The 27,675-nt window shown below is 46.8% G+C and overlaps 1 protein-coding gene across 1 annotated transcript; it reads left to right on the top strand.

Annotated features, from left to right (window-relative positions):
• The first annotated feature begins 2,447 nt into the window (after positions 1-2,447).
• Positions 2,448-6,611, top strand: fezf2 (FEZ family zinc finger 2). Its single transcript, XM_034083805.1, has 4 exons — positions 2,448-3,582; positions 3,946-4,080; positions 4,186-4,318; positions 6,018-6,611. The coding sequence occupies exons 1-4, from the start codon at positions 2,845-2,847 to the stop codon at positions 6,266-6,268; spliced, it is 1,257 nt and encodes a 418-aa protein (XP_033939696.1). The 5' UTR covers positions 2,448-2,844; the 3' UTR covers positions 6,269-6,611.
• Positions 6,612-27,675: the final 21,064 nt, after the last annotated feature.

The raw sequence follows: 27,675 nt of genomic DNA, 5'->3' as shown, positions 1-27,675 counted from the left end.
CTTTTTGGTGTGAACGCGATCATGAAATAAGTTCGCATGAACCTTTGTGGGAAAAGTACCGCAGTGTGAACGCGGCTAATGTGTCTGCTGTGCTACCGAAGCAGCTGACGGTGTCACTTCCACAGAAGTAAGCTTGAGACAGCATCAGAAATAACTTTCAAACACGCAGGTGGAGATTTCATTTAAGTTTAACGGTATTTATATTTACAATTTAAACGGAAAATGGGGGTTTAAAACTTTAGGAAAAACTTGTGTTGTTGAGCCTTCCTTTTTCATAATGATGCGTTCATCATAGGGATCTGGATAAAGGTCGTCCGTGAATCCTGTGTGGGTTTATCCTGATCAGGCCTCCTGTCAGGGCTCACACGTTGACACAGAATATTTATTTTTAAATTAAAATGTTAAGAACAGATGGATTTTGATGCTTTGCAACACTTTCCCAGAAGGTCCATGAGAGATGGGTCTCCTGGTGAACGCAGGGCTCTCTAAACAGACTAAGCATGTGTCCTGCTGGAGAGGGTAACGCCTGAGAGACCTTCACAACCTGGCAACCCGACAGTCTTCTTCTTCCTGACTGCTGATGACTGATCTTTGAAACACAGGTACATGTTTAATACCCACTAAGATGCATCAGTTATATATCAGCTGTCCCTTACTGTGAATCATCGATGCCATTCCTTATCACAGGCTGATATGTTCCGTTCAGCTGGCTGTGAAGCCTGGTCTGCATTTAGATCTGCCTGCTGATGAAAACATCACATGTAAATGATCGAGATACCACGAGATGTCTGAAATACTGGAGGGCAAAACAATATTTACTTTGGTGTGATTACACACTCTGAATAAAACACCTTTACCAGTTCAACTAGAGGTGGAAGAAGATGTTGTACTTGAGTCAAGTAGAAGTACCAGAGTGTAGTAAAAGTCCTGCAGTCAAAATCTTACTCAAGTAAAAATAGAAAAGTATTCTCATAAAAATATACTTAAAGTACCAAAGGTAAAAGTAGTCATAATGCAGATTTTCTAATAATATATATTATATATGTTGATTATAATGATTAATATATGAATGTGTGTATCACAGCTGGACAAGGTGCAGTTCACTGCTACCAGCAGGTGGATTATATCTCAGATTAGTCCCAATCTGCAAAGTAACAAAAGGTATAAATACATGGAGCATCCGGAACTCTCTCCACCTGACATCCAAAACACTGACTCTCTCCCAGATCACGCCTCAAAACACATCTCTTCATACTCGCATATCCACCCTGATCATCATCATCATCATCATCATCATCATCATCATCATCATCATCATCATCATCATCATCATCATCATCATCATCATCATCATCATCACACGTCCTCTGTTTTTATTGATTTGCTATTTGATTGGTTTATAAACTGCATTGTCTTGTTTATGTTTCTTATGCTGGTGTTGTCTATTGTGTATCTTGTTTTTATGTGTTTGTACGGCGACCTATATAAAATAAATGAATTATTATTATTATTATTAAGTATACTATTCACCTCTGAATTATAGTGCGGTAGAAGTGGAAAGTAGAAAACAATTCAAATACTCAAGGAAAGTACTAGTATCTCAAAATGCAGTAATACACCACTGTTCAATTAAATAACACACATCAGGACAGATATTCTTTTCTTCATGTTGCCAGTTCCCCCCCACCACCCCGCAGGAACGTGGTGGGGGTCCCTCAGGTAAAATGGCCTACATAAGGGCCTGCAGGCGCTGCTGGCGTAGCTCCCACAGCGCTGTGGATTCCAGCGAACGTCTTGTAGCCTCTTTAGAGAAAAAGCTCTCTTTCCATTTGTCCTTTCTGTCCAGCTAAGTCTTTTCTTTTCCCTCTCCCTCTTTAATCCGTCCCTCTATTTCAAGAAGGGGAAAAACACAAAACCAGGTTCACGCAGTGCTTTAGTGGCTAACAGTGAAAGAGCTTGTGTGTTGTCTTTCTCCCTCCCTGCCTTGAGCCTTGAGTCGCGCTGGAGAACTGCTTCTTCTGAATAGAGGGGAGGAGGAACAGCGTTTAATGGGATCCAAAGGGAGTCTCTGCTCTTAAACAGGTGGAAATTGGACGTCCTCGAATTTATACAAATAGTAAGTAAGTATATAAGCCGGCGTGGAAAAGGAGGGATCCCATCTCCGAGGATTAGCAGCATTCTCCTGAAAAAATGTCCCCAAGTGAAAATAAAAAGATGTCTGAGTTGCAAATGAAAGCAGGAGACGATCTAACGCGTGTTTAACCCGCATAGCGCCGTCGCGATGTGAAGCTGTGTAGGGGCATTGTTTCATATTTCTGTCGCAGGATCATTCTCTGTTTTCAGATGTGTTTCTGAGGGCGGCTCCTGTCCCCGGCTGATGTTAGGAGACAGACCCGCTGGGGGGGGGGGGGGGGGGGGGGGGGGGGGGGGCGACATGTGACAGAGAGCAGCTCCTCCACACCCATCTGACCATCAGAGGTAACCTCACACACCGGCTGCACTTAACACTGTGCATTCTCCGGACCACGACACGTCGTCTCTCTCGCTCCTCTCCCTCTTCTCCTCCCTAACGAGCTCTGTAATGTCCTGTTAATTTTGTGTGCCCTAGTTAATGAGCATTAATCCATCACCCCTGGATGCTATTGTTGCGGGGGGGATGGCCATTTGAATGCTAATGCGTGACACTGTGACAGCAAGGTGCTTATTAAACTGATGTGTCCTCCTGTCTGTTCTGCTGGGAGCTCAGCGCAGTGAAGACGCGCGGCGGAGAGCAGCGGCTCGGACTCTTCGGGACTTTCTCACCAAGTTTGGCTCTGCTGCTAACAACACCAAAAGTACTACAACATGGCGAGTTCTGCTTCTCTGGAGACGGTGATGTCCTGCGGAAGGACCGGGCCCTCCGCGGCCCCTAAGAGTCTCGCCTTCTCCATAGACCGGATCATGTCCAAGAGCTCGGAGCCGAAGGGGAGCGCGGAGGAGCGCGCGGAGGGGAAGAAGCTGTTCTGCTCCCCGATCCCCTGCATGATCCCGCTGCAGCCCTTCAGCTACGACCTGCAGGCCAAGGCGCTGATGAACTACTCGGAGCTGTGGAGGGCCAGTTTCAGGGGCACTTTTTGCGGTTCCGCAGCCGTTCAGTGCAAAGGGAATTGCGGCATGTGTGGCAAATCGGAGCTGCTGACAGGGAGCAGGGTGGTGAAACCTCAGGTCCTGCACCAGGCAATGGCCGTGCCCAGCGGCGGCTCGCTGTACTATCTCAACTACCTGGACTCTGCGTACCAGCAGTCCGAGCTGCTGGCCGGACACTGGTTCTCCAGCCCGCAGGCCCAGGCCTCTCTGTCGGCGCACCACAGACTGCTGCTGCTGGAGAACGCCAAACTGGCCGCGGCGGGGACCGAAAAGCTGCCCACCCCTCAGTACCCGCACAAGGAGCACCTGCCGGGGCAGCTGGACCAGATAGTGAAGGAGAACCACGGCCTGAGCGCGGAGAAGAACGGGGTGAAGCCCGTTAGCAAGCTGGGCAGCGGCGCGAGCAGCGCGGCGGACGGGAAACCCAAAAACTTCACATGTGAAGTGTGTGGAAAGGTACGCAGTTTTAAAAGTGTAAAATAAATATATAGAAGGCCTATAATTTATAATAAAAATTATTTAAGACATATGTATTTATTGTTTACCTTTCTTATGTGAAATATAGATTTTTAAAGTGTATTAATAAATATCTTGATAACAAAAACATAATGATATAATTAGAATATAAATATAAAATATGCTACTAATATTTTAAAAACAACGGTTCTCATAAAAATAAATAAAACATAATAAATATAAAATAAATAAAACATATTATTTCGAAAGCAGGAGATACAAAATCCAGAAGATTTAAATATGATAATTGTACGCAAACACGTGTGTATTTCGGAATGTTCCTGACTGTTTGTGTGTCTGCAGGTTTTTAACGCTCACTACAACCTGACCCGGCACATGCCGGTGCACACCGGGGCCCGGCCCTTCGTGTGCAAAGTGTGTGGCAAAGGCTTCCGGCAGGCCAGCACGCTGTGCAGACACAAGATCATACACACACAGGTGAGAGGCAGCTCACACACATCATGTGTTCTGGCTTTTTAATTAAATGACATATGTAGCTGTATTTGTCCTAACTGATGTTATGTTCCATTTCTGCCTGTTCAGGAAAAGCCTCATAAATGTAACCAGTGCGGGAAGGCGTTCAACAGGAGCTCCACGCTCAACACGCACGTTCGGATCCACGCGGGCTACAAGCCCTTCGTGTGTGAGTTCTGCGGGAAAGGCTTCCATCAGAAAGGTAAGAACATACACTGATGGCAGTTTAACATGCTCTACATGAGGTCAAATATAATTATTATTATTATTATTATACCAGGCGAGCTTTTCTTTTTCTTTTTTCTCTTCGTTTATTTTAGTCCTTAGAGTTGGCCCTTACACATATTCAAAACTCAGTCGGTGGCTATTGGGTGTTTGTTGTAAACAACGCCAAAGATCGTGTCTGTTGTTTATTCTGGAAACGAATACAAATAATCTACGGGTTTGAGATGATGCACGATAGCCTACACATGTTGAGTAGATTTCTGCTGTAACACATTCCTGCAGCGTGAACAGGTGCATTCATGTGAAAGGAGACGCACGAGACAGAGCAGGACTTCCTGCGCTGTCCCTCTTTTTTTGTCTCCAAGTGTTCAAATAATTCCTATACATGTGTTGTTTGGTGGCATTTGTACGATGCAGGCTATCGGCTATTTATTGTTCTTGCACCGCCGTAGTTATAATTTAAAACAATGTTGTATTGTGCATTAATTTCACTGCATGTAGTGATGCGTGAGGGAGCAGGACTGGCTGGCAGGTGCTTCCTGTGGAGGAATGCTCAATGGGGAAGTGTTGCTGCAGAACCAACATGATCCGGAGTGCAGCAGCAGCATATGCTGGCGCTCGGCTCGAAGGGTAATGACGAGAGGGGAAATAATTGCAAGCCAAGCGATGAGCCTGATGCGATCAGTGGAAATAGGACATGTCACTTTGCACGGACTAATGCTCTGTTCAGAAGCAGCATTTGCTCTGGGTCAGCTGCCAGACCCCGCGCAGAGCAGCCGGGCTGCTTCTGCACTTGTCGCTGCGCTTGATTTTGACAAAGTTTGACAACTTCTTGACTTCGACATACAAACCCGTGATTAACGAAGGCTGTGCAGAGAGGCTCCAACTGCAGCATGCTCTGCTGACCTTGGCGGGGGAAATACAAGAGAGAAGAGGCCTCCTCCTCATCCTCACTTTCTTATTGGATTCAAAGTATGCTAAACAGCAGGCTCCCTTTCCCCATGCTGCTTGTGATCTCTCTGTCCTAGATATTTCAAACATCTGTTAATGGCGGAGATCCCTCCCTTTACACATTGAGCAGCTTTATTTCTGTTTCAGAATCAAGTAATAAATACTGCCTGATTTTAGAAAAAGTAAGTAAGTACTTGCAAGTTATGTGTAAATATTCCGGATGCTTTGCAGGAAAACAAAGCTGGCTTCTTGTGATGCGTAATGTTCTTATATCCCTTCATATTTCTCAGGAATTCAACGGTTAGTTATTGTCCTCCTTTTTATCCCATGCTGTTCGGAATATGCTGATGAAATATCTTGCAGAGAAAATAATGTTAAATCTGGGCTTCACACAGAATATGTAAATGTGCATGTTATGGAATGTGCATGCTTCCCCTGCAGTCGCAGCTGTGTGGTGGCACATGGATATGAGTGCACAGACCTACCATCACAATACCAAACCGCTGCTTCTAACTTCTTCAATCAATCAGGGATTTCTTCTTATTCCCTAAAAAATATAATGTTTTAATTGTTGGTGATAAAACTGATGATTTGACTGTTATCAGTCTTACGTGATCAGTAGTGAACATCATAGTTGTAAGCAATGACTTGCAGCTGTTGTTGAGTTCAGAGACATTCTCCTTCTTGTGTTTCTCATGTTCATTATTCTTTCTTTTATTTCCCAGGAAACTACAAGAACCACAAGCTGACCCACAGCGGGGAGAAGCAGTACAAGTGCTCCATCTGCAACAAGGCCTTCCACCAGGTGTACAACCTGACCTTCCACATGCACACGCACAACGACAAGAAGCCCTTCACCTGCAACACCTGCGGGAAAGGCTTCTGCCGCAACTTCGACCTGAAGAAGCACATCAGGAAGCTTCACGACAGCGTGTTCACCCCCCCCTCAGAGGCCTCCAGAGAGCTGCAGAGCTGAGGCCCTCTCACTTCAGTATCCACCTGTAGGCCTCAGACTGCTTCATGTCCTGCATCGGGGGCCATGTTGTGAGTCCAGAGAGAAGCTGGGGTGGTCCAATCAAATTGGATGTGACCCTTTAAAAGAACTTTGCTAATCTTGCAGGATTCAGGGTGTGTGTTTCCACGGCGACCCTGCAGGAACACAGAGCCGCACGACTTGAACCTCGCTCCAGGAACATTAGAGTATTTCCTTCCTGTCCCACGCTTGGGAGAAACCCTGCGCTGCCATGATGGAACTGTAAATAATAGGTTATGGAAATAAACAAATGTTATTTAAAATGTGAATAATTTCCATGTTGTGTATTTCACAGAAAAAATGTTAATGTGAATAAATAAGTTATAACTTATAATGAAAACTGAATGTTTGAGAAATGTTGCTTTTATTGGCTTTGTTCAGAAACCTTTTAAGTGGCATGAAGGTGACTACAACACATGCTGAAGCATGCAGGTAGCCGTTATTCAGAAATGTGCTGATCCTCAATGCTGCATTAGGGACATAAGAAATAGCTTTATTTGTTTTCCATTTTCATGGAATAAAGTGAGGATGAGTGTAAGTCTTCGATGCAGCCAGACATTAAACAGTCGCCATTCATCTACATGTTACCCCTTATTAAAGCATACATCACATATCTGTGAAGGCATCCGTCTGATACACTTGGTGGCTGTTTTAATTTGAAGTGTTGTTGCGAAGCCACATATAGACTCAGTCTGGCTCTATATGCTCTGCAGCCACTTTGCCTCACCAGTTATTGACAGACACGATCTTAATAATGGAGCATTTACACTTGACTCTGGCGTAATGGCGCAAATGATCAGAGATAACATGGGCCCTTGAAAGCGAATTACATTAAACAGCTAAACGGCTGGGGAGACTTGATTGGGCAGGGGGAGGGGGGGGGGGGGGTACTGTCGCATCCGGAGCCGCTCATCAGAACAGGAGATAATGGAGCACTCAGGCCGCAGCCCCTCATCTGGGCCTCCGCGTTAATAGGCCACAAGTTATTCTCCTCACGGCTCCTGGAACAATATTATCCCTGCACGCATTCTGCACCGAGGCGGCTCCGTGCTCCCACACGGCGCTCCTTCTATTAACAGCCAATTAGCGCCGGGCCGGGCCGGCCTGCTGGAGCCCGGCTCACAGGAGGCTGGAACCTGCTCCACCAGGCCGGCTGGGAGAGGACATATGGCGGGGAGGCTGCAGGGAAAACAGAGGCGGCAAGTTATTCAAATAATAAATAAATGTAGGCGAACTTAACAAAAGCTGAAAACATTTGTGAACTCAAAGCGGTGGGTGAGCTGCAATTCGCTATTGCTGGATTTGTTCGCTTTTGGCAAAGTTGATAAAGTGTAAAACCACTTTGGTTGTATCCTCCATCATCATTTAAAATTTAAATAAACTATATTTTCCTATTTCTTAAACAGCAACTTTGAAATAAAAAATTGTTTTTACTCCAATTCCCTCCAACTAAACATTTCTTTCTTTATCACGATATCATTATTTTATTATTGTGAAATTGTTAGAATAATTATAAGAACACAAAGAAATGTCCCTGTTTGGTATTCCGAAAACGAAATGTATAATGGAAACACAATCTAACAATAATATTTAAAACAATGTAAAAGCTTTGAGGCTGCTCGTTTTTATAACAACAACCTTTATGCTACTGATATGTCAGTGTTGTCAACGGGACGCGAATTGAACAATATTAACTACTTTACTGTGAATTGTATTCAAAGCAATGCGTGTTGTGAGAAATAGAAAACACACACACGCACGCACGCACGCACACACACAGTCAGGCTGGGGGCTCAGCAGCAGTAAACAAGCTAAAGGTTGTGCTTTTCCCTGCACTTTTTTCCTTTCTACCTCTCCAACATCTGAGCAACCGCCTCATCTCCCCAAACACGTTAATTGAACGGGATCTTTAATTAAGACGCGCCCACGCGGAGGGAACGCGAGAGCGGGAGCGCGCGCTAATCGGCTGTCAACAACATGAGGAGGACATCTTTCTCTGTCTCCGCCACCGGGATCACCGGGGACTCAGGCAATTTACGGGCCACAAAGGAGCTGCTTTGAGACAGAAAGAGAAGAAAAGAGGAGGCGGGCTTTTTGTCTGCAGATTGAATTGATTGTAAATGGGAGATTAGCGCGAAGCTCCAGCAGCCCGTAAGTGCCCAGTCGAGGAGGAGGGAGAGAAAGAGACCAATTAAGTCTACCAAATGTTAATTTACATCAGTTTCCCCTCAGTTTAGTCCACATGAAATTCCAATTAAAGCGTCCCCGCACTAGCAGCTTTTTTCCATACAAGGGGGTGGGGGGTGGGGGGGGGCAGACAACGTTCCCACAACATGTGATGATACCATACGGCTCAATGTAAAAACACCTAAGTGGCTACTGCCCTATAATAAGGACATCGAAAGGGTGAGGATGTGAGCAGCTAATGAAATGAAATGTGTGTGAATGGAAAGAAAATACAAGATAACTCGACACAGAGCGGTCGGCCTCAGTATTAGCATGACAATCACAATGCAGATCAACGCACAATGCAATCAAGTTAAGAACAAGGAAAGGGAACTTTCTGCTGGCCCTGAATCTGATCTGAACCCTCAGCTGGACCAGCAGAAGAGGGGCATGTTCTGAATCTGAACCCTCAGCTGGACCAACAGAAGAGGGGCATGTTCTGAATCTGAACCCTCAGCTGGACCAACAGAAGAGGGGCTGTTCTGAATCTGAACCCTCAGCTGGACCAGCAGAAGAGGGGCTGTTCTGAATCTGAACCCTCAGCTGGACCAGCAGAAGAGGGGCTGTTCTGAATCTGAACCCTCAGCTGGACCAGCAGAAGAGGGGCATGTTCTGAATCTGAACCCTCAGCTGGACCAACAGAAGAGGGGCTGTTCTGAATCTGAACCCTCAGCTGGACCAGCAGAAGAGGGGCTGTTCTGAATCTGAACCCTCAGCTGGACCAGCAGAAGAGGGGCTGTTCTGAATCTGAACCCTCAGCTGGACCAGCAGAAGAGGGGCTGTTCTGAATCTGAACCCTCAGCTGGACCAGCAGAAGAGGGGCATGTTCTGAATCTGAACCCTCAGCTGGACCAACAGAAGAGGGGCATGTTCTGAATCTGAACCCTCAGCTGGACCAGCAGAAGAGGGGCATGTTCTGAATCTGAACCCTCAGCTGGACCAGCATGCTGAGTCTTCAGTTTGATTGAATACAAACATGATGTAAGTCTTTGGGTAGAATGTCAGAGAGTAAACGTGTATTTCAATGTTCTGCACGTTGTTGAGTTGAACTAGTAGGTTAGTTGAAAGAAATACTAATTTAGTTGAACCTATTTAAACCTACTACAGTTTTGTGGAATTTGTTGACATAATATATTTAATTAAAGTCACCGCTCCGTGTTTTCAGTGTGCTACTGAGCAGAACATCCCATGTCTCTTGCTCCCGAGGTCGAACGCTTTGACATTTAAATAGTACGGATATTTTAGCGCAGAGATTTAAAGATTAAATATGAACAAATGAGTTTGTTGGAATTGTGTCCTCTTTTTTTAGCACTCCTCAAATATAAATAATTGATGAAATGGAGTTTCAGACTTTATCGCACTAGTTTCATTATGTGTACTTGCTTCTTGAGCAGATTGTGAGGTTAATATCAAGACCCCCCCCCCCCAGCCCTCGTTAGGGGAGCCCTTGGGCACAAAGAGCCTCAGGATGCATTGTGGGGTGCCGAGGGTTAATGAGCAGGGCTGCTCTTCACTCATGGCTCGGCTCCTGCTTTAGAGAGAGCCAGCTGAAAGGGTGGAGGAGGAACGCCGTCGGTGGAGTTGGACATGTTTTAAAACACATGTGTTACATATCTTATAGCACATTTCACATTATTATGTCTTTGACCCTGAGTTGTGTTAAACACCAAACCTTAAGCCCGGACTGTGCTGGGATCAGATCTGAGGAATCCACGTGATGCATGGAAATGAGCCACTCCAGAAGCGGCCCAACACACACACACACACACACACACACACACACACACACACACACACACACACACACACACACACACACACACACACACACACACACACACACACACACACACACACACACACACACACACACACACACACACACACACACACACACTGAAGCCAAGCGTTCACACACACCTCATTTAGATTCTTTTACAGAGTCAACCCCAGCCTTTCTCCACCCAAACCTCATCAGGGTGTCTCGAAGTCTCTGGGTGCCCCCGCCCTGGCATGTGAAGGGCACGGTGGGCAGGGCCTGTGGCTGAGGGGAAGTGAAGGCTGCTGGGAACTGAGCCCTGAGGAAGCTCTCATCGCTGCTCTGTTGTCAGATGTCACCCTCTGACCTCCATCTATCTGTACTGCAGGTCATGGTGAGGGGCTGAGGGGGAACCTCCCTCTCTCTCAGGTGGTGGAGGGCGGCGGGGCCGGACCCCAACTCGCTCTGCTGTTTCAGATAAACCTAGAAAGGCTGACTGTAAAGGCTCATTCCACCTGAAGGAGAACTATAACCATGGATGCTGGGTTGTAGTCTTAGCACGGAGGAACTCTTATCCATATGTGTCCCTCCCACCTGGCGCAGACACAGGATGCCAAATGGATTGGCATAAGAGTAGTCTTTCATAAACAGCATCAGAACACCTTTGTTTTTATATTATAATGCCAGCTCAATACTACTCTTCTGTGGAAGCTGAAAGTCATTGATATTTAGAACCAGTAGTGCTTACTAAGAGTACATCATAGTAAACATGAATATAGCGGGCTCAGTAATCATTCTCTGGATGATGGTCGATATATAGCGGTCCCATCAGATGCCTGCACATTGACACAGAGAAGTCCTTTCAGCATCCGCACACAAGTAATGCGACAACGATGAACTCAACAACTCATGTCAACAAAGGGACTTCTTTTTCTTATTTCAACATTTCTTTGTAGATTGTGACCTTTTCCATTTTGCACCAGCAATCAGGAGCGCATATGTTCGCTGTTACACACTGACGCTGCATTGCTCATGGTTTGGAAGCAGGTGGACGTCAACATGTCCTGAAGCACATCAAGGAAGCATGCATGGTGTGCACACATTCTCTCAGTCATCAGTAAAACTAACACAAAAGGGAGTTCAATTATTACTCATTTCTATTCCCATGTAAAATCCACTCAATCTATTAGAATGCATCTCTTTGTGCAGCTCACTCCAAGAGAGCGAAGGCTGCTGCTCGGCCGCTCGGCTCTTCTCCGAGGCTTTGGAGCAGCCTGGCATTGTTCGGCAGGATCAGTTGATTTGGGGATGTCCGGTGCCACGGCTAATCCTTTTGACCCGATCCGGCCTGCTGGGAAGCGTCCTCTCCTCCTTCACTTCAGGCCACCGTGTGAATGAGGAACCACTGCCCGCTCACACAATTAAAACAGCCCCAGACTCAATGCGGCTCGACATGATGCTCCAAGCTGAGACCTAAGAAGAAACAAACAGTGAGAACAAGTCTGCATGCTTGTTGTTGAAACTGCATGCTTTACATATTTGGAATACTATTGGATGACTGAGCAACTGAAGTCATACCAAACAGACTTGAGACCTGTGGGTTTGAGGTGTAGATCTGAGCAGAAGTCGATACATTTGGCATCGTTTAGTCGTGCTGTCCAGGAATCATCCGTGCAGTCCCTTTTAAAACTGGGCTGGTTCGCTTTGCATGGGATTTGTAGTTTCTTCGAAACAACCTTTTCCATGAGCGCTGGATCTTAGTTGTTTTGGCAGATAAACAATCTCTGTGAGACCGATTATAAAAGATCACTGATGTCAGGTTTAGTTCAGGTTAAGCTCACAAGAGTCCGGCTAAAAAGAAGTCCCTCATTGTGAGACAGCCGCTGTGCTGTATGACAACCCTGTCTCCTCATGGCGTTCCCACAGAACTAAACTGCATTCTCAATTACGTTTAGCCAGAAACGTATTTTCTCCCACGTTACGTTTCTTATGAACGTATCTCAAATACGTTTATTTCTACATATCTTTGCCATTTATTGTCTTGCTTATAATAATGATAATAGTCATTTACAAATATCATTTTAGATCACACCTTTGAAATCAGTAGGCGAGGCTGTCATTTCTCCAAACTACACATCTTCAGATGTCATACATACATAAGTGTCCTACACTAATAATACAAAGTTATTATTAATATGCTGTGTGTACCTTGTGTGCACCGCCTAGTGGTTAAAGCATGTTATTGAATTATTTGTGTTGAATAATGTTATTTGATGAACAAAATATTAGAGTACATACATAGAGTTTCATAGGGGGAAAGTAGAAGGTCAATGATAGAAATATAGAATATAAAAAATCAAGAAGATACTGTAAGTGATCTCTACAATAAAACAGTTTAGTGCTGGATGTAGCCTACAAAGATATCAATAGGAGGATGCAACACATTAAAGAATACATTAGGTTAAGGTCTTCTTTCAAATAAGAAAAAAGCTTTGGGGGTACATACATAGAGTTTATTACGTTTATTACGTTTATTTTCTACATATCTTTGCCATTTATTGTCTTGCTTATAATAATGATAATAGTCATTTACAAATATCATTTTGGAGCACACATTTGAAATCAGTAGGTGAGGCTGTAATTTCTCCAGCTGTTACTCTCATGAGCGAGGCAGAACATAATAGTTTTAACAGCCAAAAAGCTGCTGTGTCGTTTATTGCACCTCAAACATTAAAACAAATCCAGAGTTACGTGTTTCTGTACTTCCTCTAAGAAGAAAGGACAACAGAAGATCTCTGTGACGCCAGATGTGGTGTTGTTAATGCGATATGATATCCGAAAAACATTTCAGTTTAGGATGGCCGAAGACACTACACTACCCATAATCCCCAGCTATCGTTTGGGACTACAGTCCCGTTGACAAACCCCGTGATTAATCTTCAAGCTCTGGGATTGGATGTTGGAGTGGCAGTGCGCCAAGGTTACGCCGAGCGTCAAACAGCTCTTTGAAATGGAACGAAACCACGGCAGACTATTCAAAACTGGACTCGAACGCCCCCCAGAACTACACATGCTGGCTATTGTGTGTTTCGCAACATGTTCTCTATGGCACGTCTCTACTGGGAATTGTAGTTTTAAAAGACGTTTTCGTTTTCCCCAAAATTAGAAGTTGACACTGACAGTATTAAACTGTGTACAGCCCTGGAAGTTTAGGCGATAGGAAACACATTGGTGTGTACACATTTAAAACATGTAATTACTAAATGGGTGAAAATCGCTTGTGTCCATAATGCGCAGCATTAATATATATATATACCCACATGACAGCTCATTGCTACTTTGTAATTCTACTCCACTACAATTCAGAGGTTAACCTGGTATTTTTACTCCACTACACTTATTTGAGTTACTTTAAAGATTCTGATTAATGATGTGAGATATAAATAACCCTTAAATCAGACTTTAGTTACACCTGAGTAAAATTCAGGGAAGGTGATTGTCAAGTGCCAACAATCAGGAGAGATATTTGATAGTTGGTGCTTGAGAAGAGTAAACATGTATCTGCAGATCTCTATAAAGTATATTCATTACTCGTTATTCTCTAATAGTTCATTAAAGACTGTATATTATGGCTATTTTGCACATCCCTTTCAAGATTTCAAGATGTTCAAAGGGTTATTGACATATCATATACACAACTACGGTATAGTTATGCAACAGTGCATTACTGCACTGTTGCACACATATTATGTGGTGGAGGTACACACACACAATATGTGTGTACCTCCACCATTAAACTGTCATATTCTGCATATTTCTTATACTATCTACATACATGAGGGTATAATTAATGTGTATAATATCAGTTAAAATAAGTGCTTCAACATAGTTAACATTGCAGGGAAGCAATTACGTTAAGCACTTTGTCAGGCTTAATATGTATCTGTAGATAGATACCCCCAAAGCTTTTTTCTTATTTGAAAGAAGACCTTAACCTAATGTATTCTTTAATGTGTTGCATCCTCCTATTGATATCTTTGTAGGCTACATCCAGCACTAAACTGTTTTATTGTAGAGATCACTTACAGTATCTTCTTGATTTTTTATATTCTATATTTCTATCATTGACCTTCTACTTTCCCCCTATGAAACTCTATGTATGTACTCTAATATTTTGTTCATCAAATAACATTATTCAACACAAATAATTCAATAACGTGCTTTAACCACTAGGCGGTGCACACAAGGTACACACAGCATATTAATAATAACTTTGTATTATTAGTGTAGGACACTTATGTATGTATGACATCTGAAGATGTGTAGTTTGGAGAGATTACAGCCTCGCCTACTGATTTCAAAGGTGTGATCTAAAATGATATTTATAAATGACTATTATCATTATTATAAGCAAGACAATAAATGGCAAAGATATGTAGAAAATAAACGTAATTAAGATACGTTCATAAGAAACGTAACGTGGGAGAAAATACGTTTCTAGCTAAACGTAATTGAGAATGCAGTTTAGTTCTGTGGGAACGTGATTAGGAGACAGGGTTGTGTGTGAGCGTCTGAGGGCTGCTGCAGTCACTGTTCAAGCTCCTCTTGAATACTGGAAAGATAACGAACTATATAAACTATCAATAGCACAGATCACGGGCCACATATGAACACATGCCAGGACTGCTTAATCATCCGTCTCATGCTTATTTCCCAAAGAGAACACCATAAGAAACTATGAAAGATGCACTTCTCAAGTCTCGTAAAGCACACAGCCGTCTTCATTCTGCCTCTTTATTTCCATTCTGAGGGTAAACATGTTTGTAAAACAGATGACTCCCCAGTTCTCAAGTAACTCTATCTATATGTAATAGTTATAGTTCCTGGTGATCAACGTATTCTTTAATGGACACATCACCTTACATATGGCAATGAACACAAATAAGAACCAAATAAAGGACAGTCACAAAGGACTACAGAATGATGTTGTTTGATCCCACAGTGCAGGGCAACATGACATGACTTTCCGACACAGACACAACGTGTTGACTGCTTTTCTGTTTATTTACTGCTTTATTTTGCGTGCCTGTTTCTGTATGTCTGTTTGTCTTCTGGGTGGAATGTTGTTGGCCCTGGTGTTAAGCAGTATTTACATTGTTATATTCTTCTATAAAGTGAAGATTTGTTTACCTACTTTTGATAAATGCTCCGATAGGATAACTGTATGCTGTTGAAACAACCCAATAAACAAAGTTAAAAAAAGAAAGAAACACAACATGTGTCTTAATCAAACTGACCACTAACTCCATGAATGAGTGTGGACAGCTTCAAGTATTCAAAATACAAAGTGAAAACGTGTCCCCTCACAGCTCCTCGGAACTCTGTGCAAAGGAAACAATGCTTGGGTACAAATGGTATCTAATTAAAGTAATGTGGGGAAGAGAAAGGCGGAGTGGTAAGTTGTTTAACGTTAAAGGTTCTTAACAGTGCAGCAGAAGCAGCCGACAGACAGAGAGGTTACCGCGTGCTTCCTGAGTAACAAACCGATTGAAGTGTTGCTTTGACTGGTGTGATAGTAAACTGATTAGAGCGCGATAAAAGCCCTTATTAAGAATCAAACGCAACACGCGGCTGCCATGTGTGGGTCCATGCCAAGGCAGAATCAATATCAACAAAAGGCGCAAGTACACAAACACAAAATGCATGCCTGTCCTTTCAGCTGCACACTTAATCCCTCAGTCGATATGAATAGCACTGCACATTCAGAGTGTACCGGGCCCCGGCAGAAAGACATCTGTGGAAGCTCAATCGATACAGTGACTGAAGTGGAATTCAGCAAGTAGCCCCCCCACCCCCCCACTGGCTTCGCTAAGAGCAATACTGCTGCTCAAGTATACTCAAGTCCAGCCAGAGGAGAATTCTCACAGGAGCTCAAGAAAGCTGGTCTTGTGCACAACATTTGAAAAAGAAGAAAGCTGTTAGTGTTGTCAGGAGGGGGCTATAAGAGCAGAGAGGTATGTGGTTTCAGTCATGGGTGTTACATTGTTAGAACACGGGGACACGTTATTCAGATTTAAAAAAACACTACCACATTAAGCAGACAATACATACATATATACATACATCATAATGATGACAGTACTTGTCGGGCAGTAAGTACGCTGCTGCGAAGCGGAGCAACAATAGCTTTACTTTACTCTACTCAGTGATTCCTGATAGTAACCGTGTCGCAGGTCCACACCGCACCACCACAACGTGAGAACCGTCCTGCCGATTGTACATGTTCTCTTGTGCGAATAAAGCTTTCTCAAAGAGTACAATTCTTTGAGAGAACTATTTTCAGAACATCTCTAACAAATGATCCTAACGCGCGCACGGTGGTGGGGACAAGACTGGCCATTTCCAAAAGTGGACCCCTATGGTCACATTGCAGGGGGGGGGTTACTGGAGATGTTCCACTCCGGCCAGGCTTCCTTAAGGCCAGTGCTGCTTCCTCTCAGTGTACACCATGAAGCCTTCCATCTAATAGAAGACAACATGACAACAGCAAGGCTCTGATGGAAAAGACAAAGAGCTGGCAGCCCGGACCCCTAAGTGGAGGTGACATCCCATAATCAAAGGAGAGACTCCGGACCCTGCGCAGGGTCAGGGGGGGGGGGGGTAGCTCCAACAGCGCCACCAGGCACAGCGCTCAGCAGCCACTCTCATATGTGACATCTGAATTCAGAAACTGAGAGAAGATTAAATATTGTGACTCTCCAACAATACAATTCAACAATCATTTGCAATTTAAATTGCATCGGCAGTTGATACGAATCTGTGATCTTTCTGAGATCGAGATCCGAACACATGCAAGAGACTGGAAGTGGGAAATAACAGGCTGCAAAAACACAGCACGCCAAAATATTTTCCCTCTCCCATTCTTTCGCTCCCCTCCACTTGCCCCGGCTACACCCGCTGCATATCACTGAATGAAATGCAGCGTGCAATTACCCATTATCCAATCAACTGGAGTCCACACTTAACCATTTGCACGGCTTTGGCCTCGGCCAATTATCTGTCAGGGCTCTCAGTGGGCCCTCAATAACTGCATAATGGCGCGGCTCCAGATCCATGCCACGCCACGGAGATGGCCGGCTGAGGGTCAGCGGGGCTGGCAGCATGACACGGGGTTCGGACACTGACTGGGCTCCGGCACCCCTGGGGCCCCGGCCATTACGATACATAATGCAGGGCTAGTCATTTGGAAGGGCTCCAGATCGTGCTCTTCAAAACCATTTGAGATAGTTCACATATTCATCGTCCCCCCCTCTCACCCTCCCACCAACCCATCCTGTCACCCGTGATTGGACACACAGCCCTGATTCCCCCCCCTCCTCCTTGAATCCTGGCCTTGACCTCACAGCACTTGCTCCCCGTCCTGCCCCTTCATTAAACCAGCACCCCACACAGCCCCACCAGTCCAGGCAGCGGGGGCCCCTGAGGGCCTGCAGCACTGGGCCCAGCTGAGGAGCCAGGCAGCTGCCAACCACCGACCACTTCAACCACGAGCGTCCGGATGACTGCGTCTGTCAAGCCGCCACTCCGCGTCAGCAGCGCAGGTCTGATCACCCACAATTAGGGGTTAAAGAGGGAGAAAGGGGGTGGGGGGTAGAGAAAGGTAAATGTGAGGGGCTGAGGGTCTTCATCCACCATGCAGGAAAGAACTAGGTGCTTTTTTGTGAGAAATATGTGTTGTGTCCATCTCTGTGCTGAACATCCACACACAACTTTAATATAATCTGCATACAATGTGTTGTTGTTGTTGTTGTTGTTGTTGTTGTTGTTGTTGTTGTTGTGACCCCCTGTGACATCATGGAAGCAGTCACACTGACAACTAAATCCACCAGTGATGGTGATCTTGAGATCAATTGATTTTGTTAAGACATTCATTTGTATTATATCCTTTTAATTTTCATTATGAACATTTATTTAACTATAAAAAATACATTGAGATAAAAAAGGTAATTTCAACAAAGTATGCCACAAGCCCTCAATGCACACTGTAACTGTTGTATGTGTTCATTACAATAACGTCTTAAATTGTTTTACAAAAAACCTAATTGGAAACAAAGTGACTCTGGACAGTGCAATGATGTTATCTGTCACCCAGAGCACACCTCTGAGCAAACCCAGCTCTCAGAGAATATCCCTTCACTCATTAAATAATGAAACAGAACTGCAGAACAACAAGCTAGTTGAGAACTAATACTTTTCCACATTCATTTTTTTATAAATAATTGTTTGCAGAACTCAGATTTGAGATTTGTTCAGTGATTTAAATACACTGAGTATTACAGTTGAGTGTTTCCAAACATATGGATGAATTCACATGAACGCTGACCCTACTGCCTCCCTAACCTCCAAATACATTCAGCAAGTGTAATATTCATAGTCATGTCATATCAAAATGTATATCTTTACTCATTTTAAAATGTTAACACAACTATAAGATTATTTCAGTGATGGCAAACACAAACTTTAACTAATATGATACTGCCAGTCTTAATGAAACAAGGTAGATTGAGATCTATGAATATGAAGATCATTCATGCAGACTGTGTGGACAGTTCCTCAACTAAAGGTCCAGCTGCCTCTTTTTGTCTATGGCGCTGGCTCCCTCTGGTGGGCTGGAAACAACACTGCAATCACAAAATGAACTCATTGGAGAGCGGTATCATCTTACTGTCAGGACACACAGTCTGCTGTCACAGCCCCCCCAACTGGTGTCACATAATGCTGGTTTTATAAAAGAACCATGTTGTAAACGTTTACAATATATAGAAACACTATTTCTTCTTGATAAGTTGATGTAAACAATGTTTAAAGGTTTAAAGGGAGTCAATTTCCATTCCTGAGAACATTCCGGCTTATTTTTCCTGTCCTGTTGGGAGGGTGCTCATGAAGGAATCAACAAGTCTGTGATCAGTCAATCATGTGACCACTGAAGATACCTCTCTCTCTACGAGCAGTCCTGTGTTTGGGGCGGGGGGGCAGGCCTTGGTCTTAGCTGTGCTGGCTCTCTGTTTGGCTCTCCTTGGTAAATGTCCTGGACCAGGAGCAGGGAGCGGGCCTTTACCCAGCAGGAATTGCTCCCAGGCTGGGAGAGACCCCTCCACAGACGCCCAGTACCGCATCTAGAACAGAGAAACAATAAAAACCTGACTGGCAGGGCCCAACACTGCAGATGGAACTGTATTTTGAAAATAAGTTTTCCAAACCCTACCACTCATGAGGTTCATCTCAATATTCCTCCTCAACTCCTCTCTGCCCCTCCTCCGGGACTTGACCCGGAAATCAATCAAGACACGCCATGTTTAAGGACGTCCCAATCGCTGAAATGCACACGGAGGAGTCGAGGAGGGGGGGGGGGGAGGCTTCCAGAGGAGACGAAAGGGAGGATACCAAGCCCCCAGGAAGTGCGCCGGACTCTGAGGAAAATATTTGTTGTGGCCAAACGGCGGTACTACACTTCCGTTAGGTTGCTGGGCCCGGAAACACGTTTTCCCATTGACTTACATTGGGAAAGAGTGGTCTGTAAATCGCTGGATACTTTTTTTTAAACTAAATAAACTACCCAGTATGAACGTTTGTATAGCCCTTATTAAAAACATTAGTTCCTCAAGTTCTAAAATATGCTAATAACGTTATTCTGAGAGTTATTTTCCTCTGCATTATGAACGTGCATCTACAACACACTCTCACTCCCTAAGCGTCCAATAGCGACGTTTGGTCAGTGTCCGTGGCGTCCAATTGTGACGCTCCTAGGCTCCTTCAGCGTCATAAAGGGACGCAAATAGCTTTCAACTGATTGCAATGTATTCCCATCTGCGTCGGGATTTGACGCTCATGGAAGCACGGCATTCGTTTGTGTCGGCTGCCCTTAAAGGCAATGTGAGCGTCCATTCCCATTGGATAACGGAGAATTGTACACCGGGAAGTAAGTATTCCCCTTACTTTCGATTGATTTTACAGTGATATCTGCACTACTCATCGACTAAAAAACACCAGATTATCCTTGTTAATTACACAACATTGATTGGTTTAAATTGTGTGCAATGCTTTTGTATTTTTCCCCTTCGATTCGGAGAAACAAATATTTTTTCGGAGTAAAGGATGGCAGAAGACACTACACTACCCAGAATCCCTAGCTATCGTTTAGGACTACACCATGTGCTCTGTTTGACAAACTCCGTGATTAGTTCTCAAGCTCTGTGATTGGTTGACCTCCAACTGCATTCCATATGAAAAAAAAACGTTTCGTAAAAGATAAAATCATACTTTATTCAGCAGTGCTTTCCACACGGAAAGAAAGTATACGAACATATATGCCAATATATGACAAATATATGCTGCATATATGCCATATTCAGGTTCATATATGTGCATATATGTGGATTAATAGGAGATATATGTGTCATATATAGCTCATATATTTCCACATATATGCCAAAGTCAGGTTCATATATTTGCATATATCTCCTACATAATGCCTCATATATAGCTCATATATCTGTCTTTTTGCATATATGTCATACAGAAGGCCTACATATATATAGGTCTTTGCAAGGTAATGTGGTAATGTGCATATTATTCCAAAGTTCTATATAACTACATGAATTAATCATTGTACTTATTTCCATTCAATGCAGATTGAGGTTTGCGGATTGCCCAAGACAATTCAATGTATAAAGACAATATTGTTTGATTACGGTATGTTTTATTGTGAAGCAACATTTTTAGTTTAGTTATTTCACCCAGGACCGGAACTGGATGTTTATATCCGCTCGACGTCAGCTGATCAGTTTAAGGTTAGTAAATTATTAAATATTTGATAATTGTACATTATTGTTAAAACACTAGGGCTGTCAAGTTAATGCGTTAATAACGCAACTAATTATTTTACCGCGATTAACGCATGTGTATTTTTTTTCCTCGGCCGCCCCGTAGTTTCAGAGCGCATCGAGTTTAAAATACCATCTACAAGCTGATGCTGACAGCCCCGCTCCTGCCGCCCGCTTGTGGCAGACCACACTTCCACGCTCACCTGCAGGCACCGACTGGCCATCGGGAGGACCGGGAGGGTGTGTGTATGTGTGGCCCGAGCGAGCGAGAGAGAGACCTTACGAGTATTGTTGTTGTTAGCATCTGGTGCTAGCTAGCTGCGCTAATTGAGGTTCTATTTCGTATATGGCTTCGCCCTCTAAGGCTATCGCTATTGGGTTATCCCTCTGCGCCCCGCGCAGCACTGAAACACTTGTAGTCCACGCCCACCCGCTAGGTGGGCCCCACCCTCGGGCCTCCTTCCGGTATAAAAAGGAAGGTGGCCGGCAATCTGCTCCCTCTTTTCTTCAGCAACCAGCACAGTTACTGAAGCACAGAAAACAGTATGCGAATCCTGCCTGGGGTCAGAGCACGCGTACGCAGCTCTAAACCAGCAGGTAGCATGCACACACTAGCGCTCCCCTCCACTCGGGTGTCAGGAAGCGGAGAGCGGACGCTCTTGCTGCTGTGGCCGAGGAGGACGATTGGCCGTCCAGGCTTTCGAGCCGGGCAGCAGTCAGAAGAAAAACAACTCCTGGCCCGCCTCCCTCCACGGTTCACCATTCGGTTCTCCCCTCCCTCCTCTCCCCCGGACGGGGGAGACAGAGTCGGAGCAGGGTGCCAGCTTGGCGGCCGAACATGCTTTCCCCCTCTCCGTCACCACAGCGCGGCGGCGAATAACATCGCGGCTCTCCAACTCGGTGGGGACACTGGTAGAGCAGTCCACCACCAAGGCAGAGGAAATCAGCAAGGCGGCCTGCATGGCGTCTGTGCGCGTCCGTCGCTGTCTCCCAGGCGAGGATTTCCGCGTGGGTGACACAGATCCGGGCTGCTCGGACCCCAGTTCCACGCCATGGTGGAGTCCATGAAGACGGCCGCGGAACAGGGGACGACATTCGCCAGCATGTACAGCTGGCTCCAGCTGTCCACTTGTTGATTAAGTACGGCAGGGCTCCCTGCAGAAGCCTGCTGGTTTTAACCTATCGGTTAATAACCTGCAGAGCTCGCGGCATTCCTCTGTCCGAGATACGCCTCCTACACACGGTCATAATAACCCATGAGCGCCGTTTTAACGCCTCATGTGGACAACACTGCACACACCTCCACTCATCCCCTGAGCGTGTACACGCCTCATGATGACAGCCGGAGTGAAACGCAGCGTGTGGAGGCTTCCTCGCAGCCCTTTCGCGTCTGCCACTAATCTGTTGATTAAGTAGACAGCAGGGCTCGCTGCAGAAGCCTGCCGGTTTAAACTTCGGTTAATAACCTGCAGAGCTTGCGGGATTTCTCTGTCCGAGATACGCCTCCTACACACGGCCTTAATAAACCCATGAGCGCCGTTATAACGCCTCATGGGGGCAGCACTGCACACACCTCCATCCATCCCCTGAGCGTGTACACGCCTCATGATGAGAGTCGGAGTGAGACGCAGCGTGTGGAGGCCCCCGCGCAGCCCGTTCGGTCCCAGCCCACCGGGGGTTGCCTCACGCCCTGGGTAAACCAGCTGCCTATAACCTGTCGGTTAATAGCCAGCAGGGCTCGTTGCTAAAGCCTGGTTTTAACCTATCGGTTACATTTCAGAGCGCGCTATTTAAGCCGGCTGCCACTAATCTGTTGATTAGTAGACAGCAGGGCTCGCTGCAGAAGCCTGCCGGTTTTAACCTGTCGGTTAATAACCTGCAGAGCTCGCGGCATTCCTCTGTCCGAGAGATACCTCCTACACACGGTCATAATAACCCATGAGCGCCGTTATAAACGCCTCATGTGGACAGCACTGCACACACCGCCACTTATCCCCTGAGTGTGTACACGCCTCATGATGACAGCCGGAGTGAAACGCAGCTTGTGGAGGCTTCCTCGCAGCCCTTTCACCTCACGGGCAGTGGCGGTGAGGGCAATGGCGTGGCTCGTCACCATGACGACCATTACGGCACATCACAGAGAAGCCAGAATGGGGGAAGGAGCAGTATTCCAAGCTGAGTGCCCCAGCAGCAGCGCCCGCAGCGCCACAGCGTCAGGGCTCGCTGCAGAATTCTGCTGGTTTTAACCTATCGGTTAATAAACTGCAGAGCTCGCTAATTAAGCCGGCTGCCACTAATCTGTTGATTAAGTAGACAGCAGGGCTCGCTGCAGACGCCTGCCGGTTTTAACCCCTGTTAATAACCTGCAGAGCTCTCAGCATTCCTCTGTCCGAGATACGCCTCGTACACACGGCCTTAATAAACCCATGAACGCCGTTATAACGCTTCATGTGGGCAGCACTGCACACACCTCCATCCATCCCCTGAGCGTGTACGCGCCTCATGATGAGAGTCGGAGTGAGACGCAGCGTGTGGAGGCCCCCGCCTTGGGTTGCCTCACGGGCAGCGGCGGCAGGGGCTCTGCCGTGGCTCGTCACCATGGCGACCAAAAACACATCTCGAGCACGTGCACCCGCTCTCAGAGTTTTTCTCAGAGTGGCAGCGCGCGGGTCTGATGGACAGATGGAAGAGCAGGCTGATCAGCAGAGGATGCGTCCTGCAGTTCGCCTCTCCCCCCCACAGTTCAATGGGATACAGGAAACACTCCTGTCCTCCCAGAAGCTATGTCTTGCGCTCCAATCCGAGCCGCTGGAACTCCTGTTGAAACAGGATATCTCCAGGGTTCCTCAAAGGGAAGAAAATCAGGGGTTTTCACTCCCGTTATTTTTCTAATCCCGAAAAAGACTGGGGCAATGAGACATCCTCGATCTGTCAGTATTCCACATGCTGACGATCAAACAGGTGCTGGAATGTGTTCACCAGGACGACTGGTTCACTTCCACCTGAAGGATGCATACTTCCACCTGAAGGATGCATACTTCCACCTGAAGGATGCATACTTCCACGTACCCATCATCCCGAAACACAGGAAATTCCTGCGTTTTCTCATTTCAGGGAATATCAGACCAGACAATCGTCTGCCGTCGGATATTTCCTGGCTCCTCCCATTTTTGTGTAGAGAAGGCTGGAGCCACTACACAGAGGAGGGATGAGAGTGTGGTTTCCTCTGGACGACCTGCTATTGGCTGGCTCGCTCCAGGGAGGAAGTCGCTTTCCAGACGGTACATCTCGTATCGCATCTGTCAAAGCCTGGGTTTCATAATGAATTGGAAGAAGAGCTGTCCTCTTCCCTCTCAGACAAACGTTGATCTGGGAGTGGAATTAAACTCAGCCAGCAGAGCGCGGCTCTCGCGGCAGCGAGTGGAGGAACTGACAGCTCTCCTCCGGCATGTCACAACCCACACAGCCCTCTCCGTGACGCAGCTGCTCGGTGTTGGCGTCAGCTGGTCACGTGATGATCCCCCTGGGTCTCTTCCAACAGGGGGACACTCCAGAGGTGGTTCATTCGCTGCAGAAGCCTGCTGTTTTAACCTATTGGTTTATAAACTGCAGAGCTCGCGGCATTCCTCTGTCCCAGATATGCCTCCTGCACACGGTCATAATAAACCCACGAGCACCGTTATAACGCCTCGTGTGGACAGCATGCACACACCTCTCATCCTCTGGGCGTGTACGCGCCGCATGATGAGAGACGGAGTGAAATGCAGCGTGTGGAAACTCCCTCGCAGCCCTTTTGCCTAAAAGTGCACAGACAACAGGTCACGGCTATGGAAGCAGCCTACCTCAATCGCCAGGGAGGAGTATGATCTGCGCAGCTTCTGAACGCAGACTGTTCTGGGCGAATTGAACCGAGGGGCTCGCAGAGCGCAGCAGCCGTTGTATGCGAGGAGTATGGAGACTCAGACCTGTGTCACGCGCACTGGCGCACTGGCGCCCCATTTGAACCTGATCAGGTTCCCCTTAAACTGTGTTCAGCCAAAGTAGTACTGCTTTTGGCTCTATCAGAGAAAAGGGTGAGTGAGTCTGCTCTCTCGGTGGCTCCGTCAGCTCTCCGGATCCAAGGAGATGGCAGTTCAGCCTGGCGCCGTTCTCAGCGCCTGTTTGTGCACTATAGAGAGCGCTCGATCGGGCAGCCTCTGTCTGCACAACAGCTGTCACACTGGCTGTGTGAGGCTGTGTCACAGACATATGTCTCCTCTGGGGTGGAGCCCCCGGAGAACATTAATGCGCACTCCACCAGAGGAATTCCTCCTCCACGGCTTTGCACGGAGGAATGTCAGTGGAAGATATTTGCACTGCTGCATCTTGGTCTTCCCCCTGTTCATGTATTCATTTTTATTTTATCCTCTCTGACACCCTGTACTGGGTGTCCTGTCGGAGTGAGTGACGTCAGGGAACCAGCGGTGCGCCTCTCTCCTGCCTCTCGGCACACAGAGAGCGGCCCTTTTCCCCTCGTATGAGAGGGATGTTCCCTTTCCTCTGACGCACTTCGTACGGAGTGCCTGGTCAGAGTGAGTGACGTCAGGGATCCAGCTGGGCGCTCTCCTACCTGTCTGACACGCAGAGAGCAGCTGTTCCCCCTCTATGATCGCAGGACAAGGTGGGACCTTCGTCTCTACTTTCTCACAGCGGCCGGTATGTATTGTTCCCAGCCTTCACCCCGTCGGGAAGATAGGCATGTTTTGCTATGTTCCAGGGACGGTGATGCACCATTACGCATGGCACAACAGGCAGGGGGTGTTATTGAGCAGGTGTGTCTGTGCTTCTAGTGCTGGACGGACCCAGTGGGGCGCAGACTACATCATGCTTCGCCCTTAACCCAATAGCGATAGCCTTAGAGGGCGAAGCCATATACGAAATAGAACTGAGGTTACCTACTGTAACCCAGCTTCTATGAGTAAATGACGCAGTGAACACACTCTAGCACCCTTTTGACCGTCAGCATGTGAAAAGGCCTTTTCATTATTGCCTTGTTGAAAGCTGACAGGTCGAGGATGGGTCTCATTCCCCCCATCTTTTTCGGGATAAGAAAATAGCGGGAGTAATACGCCTGATTTTCTTCCTCTTGGGGAACCCTGGAAATAGCCTCTTTCAACAGGAGTTCCCTTAGCTCTGCTTGGAGCGCAAGACACTGTTCTCGGGATGACAGGCGTGTCACCTGTATCCCGTTGAACTGTGGGGGGGGGGGAGGCGAACTGCAGGGTGTACCCTCTGCTGATCAGCCTGCTCATCCATCTGTACATCAGACACACGCGCTGCCACTCCGAGAAACACTCTGAGAGCGGGCGCACATGCTAGAGATGTGTTGTGGTCGTCATGACGATGAGCCACGCCATAGCCCTCGCCGCCGCTGCCCGTGAGGTGATCCAAGGTGGGCCTAGAGCGAAAGGGCTGTGAGGAGGCCTCCACACACGTACACGCTCAGGGGATGGGTGGAGGTGTGTGCAGTGATATCCACATGAGGCGTTACCACGGCGCTCATGGGCTTATTGTGACCGTGTGTAGGTGGCATATCTCGGACAGAGGAATGCCGCGAGGTCTGTGGTTTAATAACCGAAAAGTTATAACCACCAGGCCTCTGCAGCGAACCGTGCTGCCTACTAATCAACAGATTGGAGGCAGCTGGTGTAGTTACTGTGCTCCGCAGCTTATTAATCGATAGATTAAATTGCGCAGGCTTTTGTAACGAACCCTGCTGGCTATTAACCGATAGGTCATAGGCAGCCGGTTCACCCAGGGTGGAGGATATGTGAAACTCATTTGCAAATGATGACTCAGACAACATGTTGGGAAATAATCTTGTTTTATTTCCCTCACACTCCCCCCCAAACCGTCAGGGCCGGCTCTGTTTTCTCGGCGGCTCTCGTGGAGCAGACGCCGAACGGGAGTACCTCATTCCCTTCTTACCCCCTTCTTCTCTGGGGGGGGGGAGGCGCGGGGGGGTGCCTCAGCCGCCGCTGACGGACGAGTCTGACGCCTCGGCTGCTGTTGCTGCGAGTGTCTCTCTGTCTGCCGATGTGGCCGGGTTGGCTGCTGCTGCTGCCGCTGGTGTCGCTGATGCTTCACCGCTGGCTGGAGCCAGCCGACGTGCTGGCGGATGTCATCCGCTGCCGCCTTCATGGACTCAACCATGGCCAGGAACTGGGGTCCGAACAGCCCATCCGGGCTGACCGGAGTGTCCAGCAAAACCTTCCTGGCAGGCTCTGTAACCGCTGCTTGTTGCCGCCAGAGGTGGCGCTGGATCTGCGTCATCCAGGCTGCGATCCTTGCCTGGGAGACCGCCACGGCTGCGCACAGCGTGAGTGCCGTGCTGGCCGCCTTGCCGATCTCTTCCGCCTCCTCTGGTGCCACGGTGGTGACGCTGGTCGAGCGGTTGTTCAGCAACGCGATGTTGTTTGCTGCTGCAGACGCCTGAAACGCAC

Source organism: Pseudochaenichthys georgianus, chromosome 5 (assembly GCF_902827115.2).
Source record: "Pseudochaenichthys georgianus chromosome 5, fPseGeo1.2, whole genome shotgun sequence".
Lineage (NCBI taxonomy): Eukaryota > Metazoa > Chordata > Actinopteri > Perciformes > Channichthyidae > Pseudochaenichthys > Pseudochaenichthys georgianus.
Note: the sequence above shows the minus strand (reverse complement) of the source record. Positions and strands in the feature narration are given on the sequence as shown.